Source organism: Lichenostomus cassidix, chromosome 1 (assembly GCF_008360975.1).
Source record: "Lichenostomus cassidix isolate B80296 chromosome 1, HeHo_3.0, whole genome shotgun sequence".
Classification (NCBI taxonomy): Eukaryota; Metazoa; Chordata; class Aves; order Passeriformes; family Meliphagidae; genus Lichenostomus; species Lichenostomus cassidix.
The window spans coordinates 48,306,654-48,322,064 of record NC_139479.1 but is presented as its reverse complement, the minus strand read 5'-3'; the positions used below and the strand labels follow the sequence as shown (position 1 = coordinate 48,322,064).

The 15,411-nt window shown below is 34.7% G+C and overlaps 1 protein-coding gene across 6 annotated transcripts in view; it reads left to right on the top strand.

The window, feature by feature from the left end:
• Positions 1 to 15,411, top strand: part of SCEL (sciellin) — a 69,237-nt gene that overhangs the window by 38,156 nt on the left and 15,670 nt on the right. For 5 of the 6 annotated variants that reach the window (XM_085058103.1, XM_085058077.1, XM_085058084.1 and 2 more), the window contains 4 exons: positions 1,549 to 1,614; positions 2,809 to 2,874; positions 4,949 to 4,981; positions 6,267 to 6,338. In XM_085058103.1, coding sequence (XP_084914229.1) covers positions 1,549 to 1,614; positions 2,809 to 2,874; positions 4,949 to 4,981; positions 6,267 to 6,338 — 237 coding nt within the window. The remainder of the gene's footprint in view (positions 1 to 1,548; positions 1,615 to 2,808; positions 2,875 to 4,948; positions 4,982 to 6,266; positions 6,339 to 15,411) is intronic. The other variant, XM_085058093.1, reaches the window with a different exon arrangement.

Here is a 15,411-nt window from a genome sequence, read left to right as displayed (position 1 = left end):
TATATCTAGATTATCATAGACTCTTTTTATAGCTGGTGAGGAGAAAAAAAAAATTCTTTAGAATAAGAGGAATTTTCCTTGAGGAAGCCTATTTCTCCACACAGATTAAAAGGGAGACCAGCTCAGATGACACATTTACTCAATATAATGATTATTTAATAATTACAGTATTTTAAATACAAACAAAAAAGAATAAGAGCATATTGAAAAGTGTGGGTATGTTCTAGAGCTCTGGATTTTTCTGCATAAAAGCTACCAAATATAATACATAATTCTGAGGAAGGATACATGAAAAAATTCTAATTAATGCTTTAAGTGGAAAATGCCATTGTGCATTGACTGCAGAAAACTAGAGTACCAAAACACAAAAAAATAGTTTTTGATAGGCTAGTTGATTTTTCCTGCAGAAACCTTTTCTTTTGTCAGAAGGCCAGTCTTTTGCTTAAAACAGTTTTAATTTAAAATACATTAGCACAATATTGTTGACATGTTATTTAAAAGGTTGCTGTGATTCAGAGGTGGCCAGTTTACATATGTAATATGACTCCACAGCACTGAAAAATTATTTGCTAAAAAACCTACACCCATTACCTGATATCAAGTTTTATTTAAGAAAGGAAACTCAGAAGAACTCAGCCACCATTCTTGTAAATGCAAAGGGACAAATGCACTGCTTTGTGCCTTCATCCATGTCAGTAGAGTTCTGTCAGTAATAAATTACACAGAACATAGCTGCTAGAGAGCCCAGCAATTAAAATTCATCTTGTGAAGAGTTGAGATATTACTCATAGAGCAAATGAGCAAATGAGTATCTCTGGATTTAAAGTTCAATTGAGGTCATTCTTTAAAATTATGATTTTGCACCATTACGTTGTAAATCATGGTGATGATGACACATGAAGCATCATATAAATTGGAATTTATGGGTTTTTTTCTAGTGATGTTTTTTTAACAGCCCAACAATTAATTCGTAAGTGGGACTTGAGAGAGACTTGAACTGAGTATTTTTTTTCTGCCAGAGAGCAATAAAATAATTCATAAAACTCTATTCTTCAGTTGCTGTCATTATGAATTGCCAATTACTATCATTAAGAATTGCAGTGGATAAGACAATAACTTTTTTAAAAAATTTATGAGAAATCACTCTCTTGGCTTTTATATAGTTTAGTTTTACAGACATATAACATAAAGCATCTTACTTGAACAAGAAGCATAAAATTTAAAGTATGAGAATTAAAGGTATTATTACAGTGTTTTGAGACTGAAGTGTAGGTACAAAAGTTTAGATTTTAAGAAATGAGAAATTACTTTGGATATCATGTAAAAATGCAGCTGTCCTCTAAACATCAGAACCCCTTAAGGTCTCCCACACCTTGTGTCCTTTGAGGTATTCCCAAAATTTTAGTTGGCGTATATAAACATAGTTATAGCATTTACCATACACATTTTTCTCATTCTGATAGGAGAAATACAATTTATTTTAATTTTTTGTAATTTAAAATGATACTCTTTTTGAAGATTAGCTCACTAAGTATATTTCCTTAACAGACAATCTTGGACTCCTAATGCAGAATCCACAAACACTGCAGCCACTTCTCCGATCAAGAAAAAAAGGTATTCCTTACCCCCACTGCTTGCTTGCAGAGGATATATAGCACTGTGTTAGGCCTCAGTAATGTATCACAATTACATTAAAAAAGCATTACCAACTTCCTCCTCCAGCACACTCAAACTCCTCAGCAAGCTTCAAGAATTAAACTTTTACATCCCCTGTGTTTTTCCAGGGGATTTACAAGGGTGTCTCTGCAGACCCAATTGTGTGAGCCTGGTTGACATGGCACAGCTGATGCAGCCCCTAACTCAGCTGGTGTACGCATTTTCAGTGTCCAGATCTAAAGCAGCGTAACTCACTGTAATTGTGAAATTTCTGATGCCAAACTTGACCTGTGCTGTTGCAGTGCATATGAATCACACAGTTTTCTGAATGATACACAGCTACCTTTAAAAATCCAGATTTCAGATAGTATTATCTGGGCAAGAATAAAACCAGAGTTTAGAACTAAGTACATTTTTAATATAAAATATACTGCTGGTGATAGCCATACGTTTCTTCATCCTTCCCAGCTGCAAATTCTGTTCATTAGTGATTTTTTATTTAATATTTCATGCATAAAAAATGTGATCAGTAGAATAATGAACATAGAAATTAAAATGTCATTGTGTTTATATGAACAGACCTGTTTGTTTGGTGGAAGTTTATGATGTTTTCAGTCCCGGCTCTTGGAAGATATGGAAGGCCATCACTGAATTGCACTGCTTCTGGTGTAGTTGGTGTAGTTGTTTTTACCTCACAAACAATTGCTAGATTGATAATTTTGAGGGTAAAGAAAGCAAAACAAAACAAAAAAAAAAGGAACTGAAAGTGCTTGTGCTGTTTATGTGACCTCTAATAGCCTGATTGTGTTTCTTGTGCTGATACTTGACACCCATTCCTTTGTGCATTTTATCTGACTGTCCTTTCCATGAATGAACCATTTATTTGTACCGCTGAGATTGCAGAAAGGACCACCAAGTCACAGAATATATTTTTCACAATAAATAAAATTACTGTATTATTTCCTATTTCATTCAATTTTCTGTCAAAAACAGTCTAAAAAGCATCAACATGCAGTCTTTGAAAATACTGATAATTTAAGAAATTTTTGCATCACTTCTATACTAACATTCACAGTGTGCTGTTCAGCCCCAGAGCATTAAACTAAACTAATACTCAAAAACTAATTTTTTTTTGTTTTTTTTATTTTACAGGCAATCTTGGATGCCTCCCCCAGTTTTGAATAGTAAGACGCCGACAGAAACAATGGAAAGCAAACAGTGAGTATTAATGATTGCTGGTTATTTCCTAATTCTTGGCTATAGCTAATTTTGGGAGCAAGAAAACAGTGCAGTTCTTTCATGGACTGAGTTCTTGCATAAGATGCCATGCAAAGAGAAAGCATTCCATACCTAAGTACTTGTTTGGGCTCTTTGCAGCCTGGTTCCCAGCATTGTCTGGGACCTCAGTATTCGAAGTGCCAGCGACTTGAGTTTACATGAGTGCTCCCAAAATTTTTCTAGCATGCTTGCATTCTTTCTTCATGGTTTCAATTTGGACTATTCCAGTTAATTCTTCTCAAGCAAAATGTGCTGTAGAGAGACTGGGAATAAGGGCAGGGATCTGTTGGTGCCCTTTGGGTTCACAGTCGTTGGCTACCCCTTAGCCCTGTTGGGTAACAGTGTGAGCAAAACCTCAAAATCTACTTAGTCCCCTGTCAGCAAAGTGTCCAAGAAAGATCTGATCTTAGAAATGAAGATCAGACAAAAGTTACTTGCAGATGAATGTTTAATGTTTACTTCTGAAACTGTGGTTGTTTTCTGGCAGAATAAAAAGAGAACAGGGAAAGTTTCTTGTGCTGTTATCTAAAAGCAGAATATGGAAGAATATGTTATCTAAAAGCAGAATATTTATTAAAATATTAATAAATAAACTTTCATTATATTGTTTGCTTATGTCCCCTACTGGCTGCAGCATGGCCTTCTGCGTCGCTAGTTTTAATCTGGGAAACATCTAACATGAGTCTCATGTGCAGCAATGATGAAAATTAAATGAAACAGAAATGAATGGATACACTGTCATATTAGGTATAAGCCTTGGTAGAATATTGCCCAGGGATTTCATGGAATCTCTGGCACTGGAAGACTTAAAACCAACTTTAGCAATTATTTTTCAACTTATTCTGTGTTTACTACCTTTTACCTGTTTAGACAAGATTCAAAGTCACTCTCCACCCAGCAGAAAGATGGCTCCTAGATGCTAAAGTTTATTTTCTTTGAAGTCAGTCCTTACTATATATTCTCTATGTGCCGAGAAGAATTCATTTGGCTTCATTTCAATATTTTGCTAAGATCATGGTAATTTTGAAAGCTTAGGGTAATGCTCTATATGGCACCTGCCCAGCTTCCAATAGCAAACTGGAATTCCTGTATTCTTCTCAACACTAATTATCCAGTTACTCCTCTAGTCTCACGGTTCAGAGATGATTGAAATACAGGCATATTCTTTCTGAAGCTTTCATGACCCTTCCTGGATTTTCTAGTAAAGCCATTAGCAGGAAGAGTTGGTAAAGAAGTGATGGGCATTTAATGATTTCTCGGTTTATCTTTTAAAAGTGGCTTGAAGATGTGAAAGCTATTTCAAATTGTGAATATTACTATAACTAAAAATATTTATCAAAGGAAAGCCTTTTACTTACCTGTGAGTCTCAGGAAATAAAGTGCCATGCATAGGTGCTAATAAGCACAGTTTCTAAAGGTCACTATCAGTCTTAAGGACTGAGCAAAGAACTATGCCATCTATGTCTTTTCTTCAAATTTGAGAATGTCTGACTGCTCTGCTGTCCTCAGAAAGGGAGTCCAGCAATCATGGGTAGTTTTCTTGGTCAGGGTTATTTATATACTTTTGTGATTCTAAGATGTGATTCTAGCCTTCCATAGTTAAACGTGATACGGAAACTTCCAGAGTTGTTTGCCTCAGTCCCCAGCTGATTTAACACAATTTACAGAACACTTAAAAGAAATTGCAGTTGGAGCTAAGACTATAAGCAGCTCAGTGTAGTTGAGTTTTATGGTTGTGAATTGTGTGCTGAAAACAAAACAGTATTAATCAAAGTGATTAACTGGAGATTGTTAATTGAGGAAAGATTGTTTTAGTAACATAATGAATATTGTTTGAATTTAGTATTATGCTACTTGAGCTGAATATTTATTCTGCATTAAAAAAAAAGAAAAATATTAGCTTGGAAGTAAGGGAAAGTAAAATTGCTATTGATTGATCTAAATCTTGCAAAGTTCTTCAATACTACCATTTTGCTACTTGGTTTCTGAAATGTTTACTCTTTTCTTTTTCTAGAACCACTTCAGAAAATTCAGAGGCTCTGACAACGTATGTCTTACTTTGCTCCTTATGTCTTACTTTGCTCCTTAGTAGATTTAGAAATGTAACGCACTCCTTTGCAAAAACCTTGATTATTATTACACATTTATTTATAATACAAACACTGTATAATTTACCTGGGAGCATTTGTCTATAGTTGATGTTGCAGAATTGTGTGAAGAAGACTTCCTTCCCTGCAGAAATGCAATTATTGCATATAGTTTAGAATATTTTATTGGATATTTACTCAAATTGAAAAAATTGAAATGCATAAAAAAATTAAAATCTGCTTTGCGATTTTGGTTCCACAGTTATATATGTTGCTAGTGGAAATACTCTTTTATATATGATGCTCTAAAGTCAGTGAAAAAGAGAGTGTGAGCAATGCAAAGACAGTATCAAGTCAAGAAGCTCTGCACATGTAAAGGCTTGTAATAGAAAGCATTAACTTAAGATGAATTGATTTAAAGTACTCTAAACTTATTTGAGTGTCTGCAAAGGTTGCTCTAATTTTAGGAAATAAATTTATTAAATTAATTCATTAATTAAATTAACATTTCACATGGTCTAAATTAAGAAAAGATTACTTAACCAACCTGCAATTCCATAACTTATAATTAAGACAGCTATGAAACTTGTCATGGTTTAGTCACTATACTAATAGAAAAATTCTCTAAAGAAGCAGGTAACCCTCATCAACTCTATCTGCCACCTTCTCCTTTTCTTATAATTACTCATAATTTTAGTATCTCATAGTGACCAATTTGATTGCTCACATCAATAAAGAGTAGGAAAGAGTAAATGTTTACTTATTTAGCTTTTAGAAAACAAGAACTTTGCTAGTTAAATTAAAGTTTTGCCTTTACTAAATAAGATTTTTTTATTTGTTAGGAGAAAAGGTTTTTCAAGTCTTTTTATTACTAAAATAATTTCTGAACAGTAAAGAAACTCCACTTTGCTGCTATATCCATACTAGCAAAATAGCTGGTCTAGCGATATTAGTTTTTCAAAAGGCTCAGTGGATGTGGTAATCTAGTGAACTAAAGAATTAAATTTCTTTTTTAATATATGGATAATTATTTATACACATATTTTATATACACACACATATATACATACATATATTATATATTTAAAGAAAAAAACCAGAAAAATTTCCCAAAGTAAATGCAAGCTCACTGTAGATACACCTAAAAGAAATATAATATCTACAATGATAAACCATTTAAGTGATACAATGCATTTTCGAAGATCTTCTTGTGCCTTAAGTATGTTTTCACCATTCCTGTTGCAGGGCTGCCCTTTCATCAGAACAGGTGACCCCTCAGAAATCAAAGACTGATGTGGCCAATCAAGCTAAAGCAAGGTAATATAAATAGTATAATCAAAATGATGTTTTGATAAGCATTGATTAATGTAATATTCTGTATTTCTATATTTGATAGCTCATTTGGGCATGGTGTGTGATTAATGCAGCACTGATCCAGTCCTAATGATCGGCCTGGAAGTACAAACCATGAGTTGCCTCTCATTGACTTTAAGTTGTCTTAGATGTTTCATTGTTTAATTTTTCAGTCTGTCCAGCCTGCAGCATATAGGTAGTTGCTGCAAATGTTTGGAAACAGAAAAATTAAGGTAGTATGGATTATACAGTTTATTTTCTTTGCTCTTCAAGACATTGTGGGAGAGGTAGTAACTACACATTACTATGTATATAAAAACACCTCAACTTGTACATTGTAATGTTAACATTCTGAAAAGTGAAAACCCAACATATACCCTTTAGTGTGACAAAATTTATATGTTTCAACAGATGGGCTTGTTTTTGAGGGATGAGTTAGATGGCATATGTACTAATCTTTGAAAGTCTGCAGAATGCTACAAAAACTGTGGGTGGAAAAGACATAGACTTTTTTTATTTCTAATTTAAAATTTCAGCAAATTTTAAGGTTCTGTACTGATGGAGATGTTATACTTTTCAAAGCTATCAACAATAACTGCCCCATCTCTGCAAGTGTTACAGACCAGATTGGATGGAGCTCTAAGTGACCTGGTTTGGTGGAATATGCCCCTGCCCATGGGAACGGGATTGGAACTGGATGATCTCTAAGGTCTCTTCCAACCCAAGACATTCTATGATTCTATAAACATGCAAAAAATTTTACTCTGTGACCTTAACCAGAGTAAAATGCATGAATATGCAATTAAAAATTGAGTTAAATTAGAAACAGATTTCTAGATATGCACTGAGAATTACAATAGCTCATTTGCAGTTTTTATATGAAAATATAAAATGGTTCAGACATGAAAATTAATTTAAATTAGCCAATTTAATTTGATTCATAAAGTTCAGTTTTGTGTGGTCTGAAGCTACAGTCTATACTATTTTGAATCCTGTTCCCCTCCCCCAAAGTCCTCAAAATGTAAAGCCAGTACAAAATGACTAAGAAAGCATCCAAAAGATGTCTGACAATGTAATCCCTAGGTAAAGGGAAAAAAAAAAAAAAAGCAATGCTTCAGTGAAACATTTTCCTGTCAACAAATGTGGGAGATCTTAGAGAATTAAATACTCCTAGTATTAACTAGGGAAGTCACTGCCATTCTTCACTGCTAAGGGCTTGTTAAGGTCTGACTTAATCCTCACCCTCAATCAGTTCACATTCATCATCCCCTGGTTGCTCTCATTACCATATCAAGCTCTGTATTCCTGTCCCTTCATTGGTGAGGAGCTGGAGGAATATTTTACTGGTCTACAAGTTTCTATGGCAACACTGCACTGCTATTTGTGTCAGTATATAAACTGTAAGTAGTCTGTAATCTTAGTGGGCAAAATTCAGCCCTCTCTACTGCTGCTATAATTCCTTTATGTTTGGCTGGTGCTTCAGATGTCATCCATCTGCTGCTGATGGGTTAACTTCACAAAACTACAGATTTTTGTTAAATTTACACTAACCAACAATGTATTAATCAGCTGCCAGAAAAAGTTCCTTTTCGTTATTAAAGATCTCACATAAATGCTACATTTTTGGCAAAAATGGTTGTGTCACACAGGGTAAGTAAACAGTGATATGAAGAGTATATACAGTTAACATCAATTTGTATTAGAATACTATTTTAACTCACAACCTTTTGTTACCAATATTTTTACTTGGAATAGAAAGATTTTCAGGTCATGCTTTTTAAACTTAGACTTAACTGATTACTTGTCTTTCATTTAGGATTCTGATAATGATATTAAAGGAATAATGAATTGATTTCAGCATAAAATAAGTGGAAAATGGCAACTGGCTTTTCTATCAAACTTGCAGTGAAACAAGGAAAAATTTTCAGAAGGGATTTACCTGAAAAGGATGTCAGATACTCCCTTTTGGCTAAAATTGTAAAAATAATGCCCAATTTTTGCATTGTTTTCAATAACAATTGTTGGACCTGTCATCTATCTTAAAATAGATGTGCTTATATATATATACACACACACACAAAAATATATATATACACACATATATACATATATACATATATACATATATACATATATACATATATACATGTATGCATGTATACATGTATACATATATACATATATACATGTATACATATATACATCATATATACATATATGCATATACACACACACATATATACACCTATCTCACATCTGAAGGCATGGACATATGGACCTTCTTTCACCTGTTGGATATGATTAAGGAATGAAAGAGGCATTTCATTATTATCTACAGCATCTATAACTAATCTAGGCAGCATAAATAGGCTAGGACACAGAAAAAGTAAAGACCTCTACTGTCTAATAATTGTGCATATTTCAAAGCATAACAGGTCAAATCAGGTCTCTTGGTGTCTCACAAATGCAGCAGCAGATGAGCACTACACTGGATACATCTAGAGACGTTTTTCTGATTTCCTCAATGGGCCTTTTATTCATTGCTTATCAAGTCATTTTTGTGTTTTTTCCCACATCAGTGAGGATGAAAGACTCCTACTTTTCATTTTTCCATTCCATAATTGTAGTAACTTTTAAATGCAGTTGTTTAAAACCTGGCATTTTTTAAAGAACAATGTTCTATAGAAAATCATGTTAAACCACTTCAAACATTCTGTGGGTGTTTAACACAGCTTTAGTCAGTCTTTCATTAATGATTACAGTTATCTGTGTTTCTAAAACAATATGAAAATCCGTGTTGCTATAAAAAGCTTTTATAATGGGGCTCACTTGTATTGAACTACACACTGTTACAGAAAATAATGGTGTTTGGCACAGCGAGCCACATTTACCAGGGCATTTACAAAGTTATTATCACCAAAGGATGCAGAATAATTAAAAAGCCATATTTCCAAAAGTTCATAAACTGTAGAACTAATTAATTTATCTTTTATTTTTCATAGATATATCAGAATTAATCCATGTTGGGCATACCTGAGGAAAAGCTTTTGAGTTGATAGTAGCAGGGGCTATACAAGAGATTAGAGAGAGATCTCACTCCGCTCTTAAAGCATCTGTGGTGAGATTGTCTGCCACCAGGGAAAGACTATTAGTCTGTTGGGGCAAAGGGCATATTGCAGAAGCTCTTACATAAGGATGTCTTTTTGGTATGCCAGCTACAGAAGTTATCTTGAAGAAAATATTTCAGCTGTGTATTTGTAAGCATGTGGATGAGAGAGGCAATTTCTAAGGAACAGAAACAAGGGACTAGAATAAATTTTTCTGACATAATCCTATATTCTTTCTCCTGTACAAGTTTTTCCTATAGGGTATAGGATAACTCACTATTATTACTCCTGTCAGGTAGTACAAAATTCAGACAATGCTGTAAAACCGTGTGTACTATGCTCCTTTTTAATGATATTCCTATTTGATCCAAGATGTGTTCCCAGTTCTCATTGCAATAGATTGTGAAAGATCAACACGTTAACCACCTGTGCCTAAACTAACTCTTGTAATAAGGATTCACATTTCTATGTCTAGCAGTGTCTGGGAATTTGGAAAAGTAGAAAAAAAAATACAAGATACAGGGGATTTTTTCAGATTTAAAAAAAAAAAATAGCAAACTGCTATTGACTTGGAATTTTCCAAACCAGTGAAATTAAAACCATGATATTATGTGTCCTAAATGAACATTTATTTGCAAAGCTTTTCTTGTTCTAGAGCTGTGTAAAGCACAAATCTGAGAGAACACATAAGCGTAGTTTGAGATATTGGCTAATTATATGTTCTCATTAGACTGCCATTCCATGAATTTCCAAGGCCAGGTTGGATGGGGCTGTGAACAACCTGGTCCAGTGAAAGGTCCTGCCCACAGCACGGGGGTTGGAACTGGGTGATCTTTAAGGTCCCTTCCAACCCAGGCCATTCTGAGTCTATGAGACAGGCAATTCCAAAGAGCACTAGAAATATCCAAAAGAACTATCTTAGGTTGGACTATAGTTTAGAAGGCCAAAATTTGGAGGTATGGCTCCTACACTAGTAATTCCTATGTGACTTTTCCTTTGGGATGTCTTTTATTTGCTTTGACTTTTTAGCTAGACCTTCTAGAGACCTCTAAAATGTTATAGAAGACCTGTGTCCTTCCAAAATTGTTGGAAGCAAGGACAGTGAAACAGAACTCATGTAAGCACACCCATACTTCAGTAGCTTGCTTTTGCTACGACAATTCTTTCTTTACAGTAAAGGGAAGTGGCTTTACACTTTCTAAATTGTTTTTGGTAGTACAAATCAATACAATATATAGACATATATTTTTTCCTATTTCAGCAGAAGGCCCTTCCGAGTGACAGGCTCCTTCTGCCTCTCAATTCTAATAGATTTGGCACTCACTGGAATGCTGGTTTGCAGCTTTTCTGCATGTTGATACAAATGATTCACTGTTGCACAGCTTATGTGAAGAGATCCAAGCCCATTGTTATGAACTGAAATGCTAATACAGTGCTTACAGGGTCATACATAGCCTTTCAAAAAATGGAATAAGTTGTCTTTCTTCAGTGATCTCTTCCAGTCTATCTCCTATAAAACATTCTGATCAACAGCTTCTTCCTCTGTATTTAACTCCAAAATCCTGTGGGCTAAACATTACACTGCTTTTGGCACAGTATAAATTGGCTTTCACAGTTGACTGCAGTCCTCTTCTGTTCCCTCACCCTCAGCTGTTATTGATGAAAGGATGGAGCAAAGGCTCCTGGCACTGATTAGTGAGCATAGCAATGTGGAAGGAAATGCACCCTGCTTCAGGATAAATGCTGATCTTTTCTCAAAAATTCCTTTATTCATTCTCAGTTATACTTGACAAACCTGATAAAGCAGCCATAACAGCAGATCAAAATTCAGCTGGGCCCCAGACGTTAAACTTTATCCAGTAAGATGTCTGACACATTTAATATACTCCAGACCAACTCTTTTAGTTCAGAGTTGGAAGGTCCACTTGGCAATTGATTGTTTTTATCTTCTCCTGTGCTGACATGACTAGTTCAGAAATGTCCTTAAGGTTTTAGCCAGGCTTTTTAGTGTGATCTTTGCATATTCCATCATGGCAGAAGAAGCTGTTGATCTGAATGCTTTGTAGGTCAGCTGAGAAAGATCACTGAAGAAAGGACATCAGATGTAACTTGTTTGGTATCACATTTTAAAATATCATATATATCTTACTATATCATCTATTAGAAATAGGGAATCATCTCAGTAGTTTTTATAATTCTACTCAGTGCTTTTAATCAGAAAACAGATGCAGATCTATTAAAAATACTGTGCCTAACTCCTTTAATAGATCTGCTTCTGGATTGCTTATGATTATGTTGATGATGACAGAGTAACTAGATTCAAAACCTCACTGAGTATCCCTGGATTTGACATCAAGTGCCCCAGTCATTTAAGGTATTCCAGCATGTGTGAAATATGCATGGTCCTTCATTTTCCAAGTCCATAAAGCAACACCTAGAATATTGGTGCTTGAATATTATGTCAGCTGTTGGTGCATCAGCAAAGATGGATGATGAAATTCTAGGCAACAAGGCAAGAATGCCTTGAAGAATTAGGGAACATTTGGACTAGATAGAGGCTCAGGACTTTTACAGGTTAGGTAAATATTCACTGAATAACTAGGGAGTTGTGGGCTCATACTCTGCTGCCTGACCCTTGAAGTTCAAGAGCTTAGCTGGGGTCTGTTTAAAATTTTGTTTTTCATTCCCACATGTCTAGGATCAACTTCAATTTCATCTCAGCAGAAAGGAAAGTCAGAAAAATGTGATCAAACTTTTTAAAATCTATTTTTATTGATGCTTTCTTCATTGCCTTCAGAATTTGTGAATACAAATACTAGATTTTCATTGCTTTCACTAAACAATAACATCACTAAAGCTTTTTTGTAGGTGTGATTCACATTTCCTGTTTCCATGCCATTTGAAACTTTATCTGAATGTTTTCAAGATTAAAAAACTAACCAAGAAATCAGCAAGGGCTATGAGATGTGCTTGAATGTGTGGATCAGATTCGTGTTTTCCTTTTTGATGGCGATCTGACTTGTCATCAGTTACACCAGAATTTCAGAACTATTACCCACTGAAATAAGTGAGATTCACAAGTGTAGATCACAGAGCAGAAGGACTGAAAGTATTAGATCTGTATCTCAAGTGAAGTGAGTTAGAAATCAAATGCAGACTGAAAAGCAAAGCAAAGTGTAGACAATTCCTTCAACTTTTTGATACAGAGCATAAAAAAAATCCCACTTTGTGATTACATGTTACATTCATTTTTATATTTTAAAGATTATTTACTGAAAATGTCCATAGATCTTTCACACATTAAATCAAGGAAGACAGGAGATATCTTACATTAATGGAATCAGGTAAAGCAAAAGACACTTGTTCTGTAAACAAAGGAACATTTGCTGATACTGATATAGAGTCAGAGATATTCAGCTTTCGAAATTTAGCTGATTTCTGTAGAGCTTGTCACACAAGCCTTATATAATTTCCCTTTCTGTTTGTGTCTTAGAGACATAGGGGTCCAAGATATGGCAGAATAATAGTCCCTGGTTAAACTGAGCCATAAATTTTGCAGGCAGCCTGCCTTGACAGCTTTTTTTCAACCTACTTTACTTATGTTCTTTGCTAGTCTTTTATTCTGCTGGACTCTCTTCATTAGTTGTCAGATTTCTAATCCTATTTTACACAAGTAGCTAGAGGCAAAATAGTAGACAGCAGCAGCAAAATTCATGGCTAACAAGTCTATAGCATGAAGCCCACAGTGGCCCAGTTGCACATGGATTTTTCTATCCTTCAGGGCCAGCCTTTCTTTTGGATTCACAGTGCTATTTCTAGCATTTTTCTGCAGAGATGTTGTTAAAGGCAGAATAGGATTTTTTGTTCAGGAGGTGATGAATTACAAACAGAAAAGTAAATGAATCAATAGAATTGTCTTCCATACTTTAACAGTAATGACAAGCATACCTAAGTCTTAATCCAAATCTTAACGTTTTTATTTTAAAATTAATTCATTTTCTTCAGTACTTGAGATCCTTTTGTACAATATGTGATACAAAAACTTCTGTACTTCCCTTCCAAATATTTTTATGTATAATACAAAAAAAAGTATTAGTTATCCTGAGTTAGGTGCTCCTAGAAACTGCCAGTCATGTCCTGAGTCTCTATTAAAATATTTCATCCTATTGAATTTGTTAGCAAACTATATATTCCCCTTGTGGCAGGCTGTCTGACCTACCTCATTCTCATCCATTTCAAAAATATTCACCCTAGGCGGAATGTTCACAGGGATTTAATGGCTGTCTCCAAAAATACTAGGAGGTGGCATCCTTTGGAATGACCTATGAAAAATGTCAACATCTATTACAGGCCACCTACCATATTTGAAAGAGATTTCCCCTAGTTTGCCTAAACTGCTTTGTACAGAAGCTTTATGCTGCTGTTCACCATCATATATTTTAAAAAGTTGTTGACAAATGTAGAAGTATGAATTCCATTCAGCCAGCCTTGGACACCAAAATAGTTTATTTTTTCACATGAAAGTTATATTTGCAACTGGAAATCCACTGCATCTGATACTCCAATACTCAAGGACCTTTTTTAATGTATGAATATAGGTTGGTCTCTTTTCTACTTTAATACTTGCCATCTCTTTTAGAAGTATTAAAAAAGATATGTTATATTACTTATTTTTAATAAACAACTCTCAAATGAAAGATAACCTGAAATTCTGTTTAGGTTCTATAATGCAGGTCTACTCTAATTTTTAATGTGAGGCTGGATTACGTTCTAATATCAACACTGGTTGATAGCGCTATGTGCTAATGCTAAAGTAAACGTAGCTTTGCTAACAATGAGAGAATTAAAAGTATGCCCTGAGCACAATCAGATAAATTCTCAGTTATGCATCATGTCCTTCAGCTTGTCCTACCTTACATTTTACCCTATTATAAATAACAACTCTTTGTAACTTTATTTGCTAATAACCTGAACTATGCTTGAACCAGTAGTTTACAGTTGTGTATCCTATGACCTCTGCTTTGCACTAAGCCAGTCACCTCAAGTCTAAGAACTTGCAAGGCGACAGTCCTGATTATTTACTGCAGTCATGTCAAGATGTTTCATGTGGCTGAAAGTTCAAGAAGTGTTACCAGTACCGTAAATTAATATCTTCCAAGGTTCTGTTTTACAGAACTTTTTTTTCATAGGAACCATAACATGTATCTGAACAGGTCAATCTGCTTGCATTTTTGTGCAGCAATCTGCAGCTGCAACTGTTTCTGTTCACTTATTGGTACTCTTCAGAGTTGGTGTTCTGTGAGTGAGGCTGTAGATGATGAGTGCACAGCTTGTTTAGGTAGCAAATAAAATCTTCCTTGCAAGCCAGTCAGTGCACTGGGATACCCAGAGCACTGAAAATGAATAACATGAGAGGAAGTAAAAAAAGTGCTGTCGGCTGCAAAGTCATGATGATTTAAAGATTACAGAACTCATCTATCCTCCAAGCTGCACCAAGGATTAATGTGTGCCAGTAGATGCATTTCTGAAGGAATAAGTCCTAAATTATCGGAAATTTCTTTCCCCCTTATTTCCAAACAGGCTGTAGGTTAAGTTTGAACTGTTTTAGAGAACTCCTCATTCTTTTATTTTGAAAATTCTGTGCAAAGTGAATAGAGCAATTTAAGGTAAAGCAAATCTGAAGTTATGTGGGAAGAGTGTTAAAATACATGTGGAAACTTAGAAGAAAAATGTTTTAGAGCCAGGATCTTTCCTGCTCATCTCAAAGGAGTTTCTTCCTCCCCTTTTGACAGAAAGCTACTACCAACAAGAACAAATATATAGGTGATATAACTTCCCAGTGTTCGAAAATAAATTTCTGTAACATTATTCATTTAATTATGTAGTCTTTGATACAATAATACTAAGATATTTTAACCTTTCTTACAAAG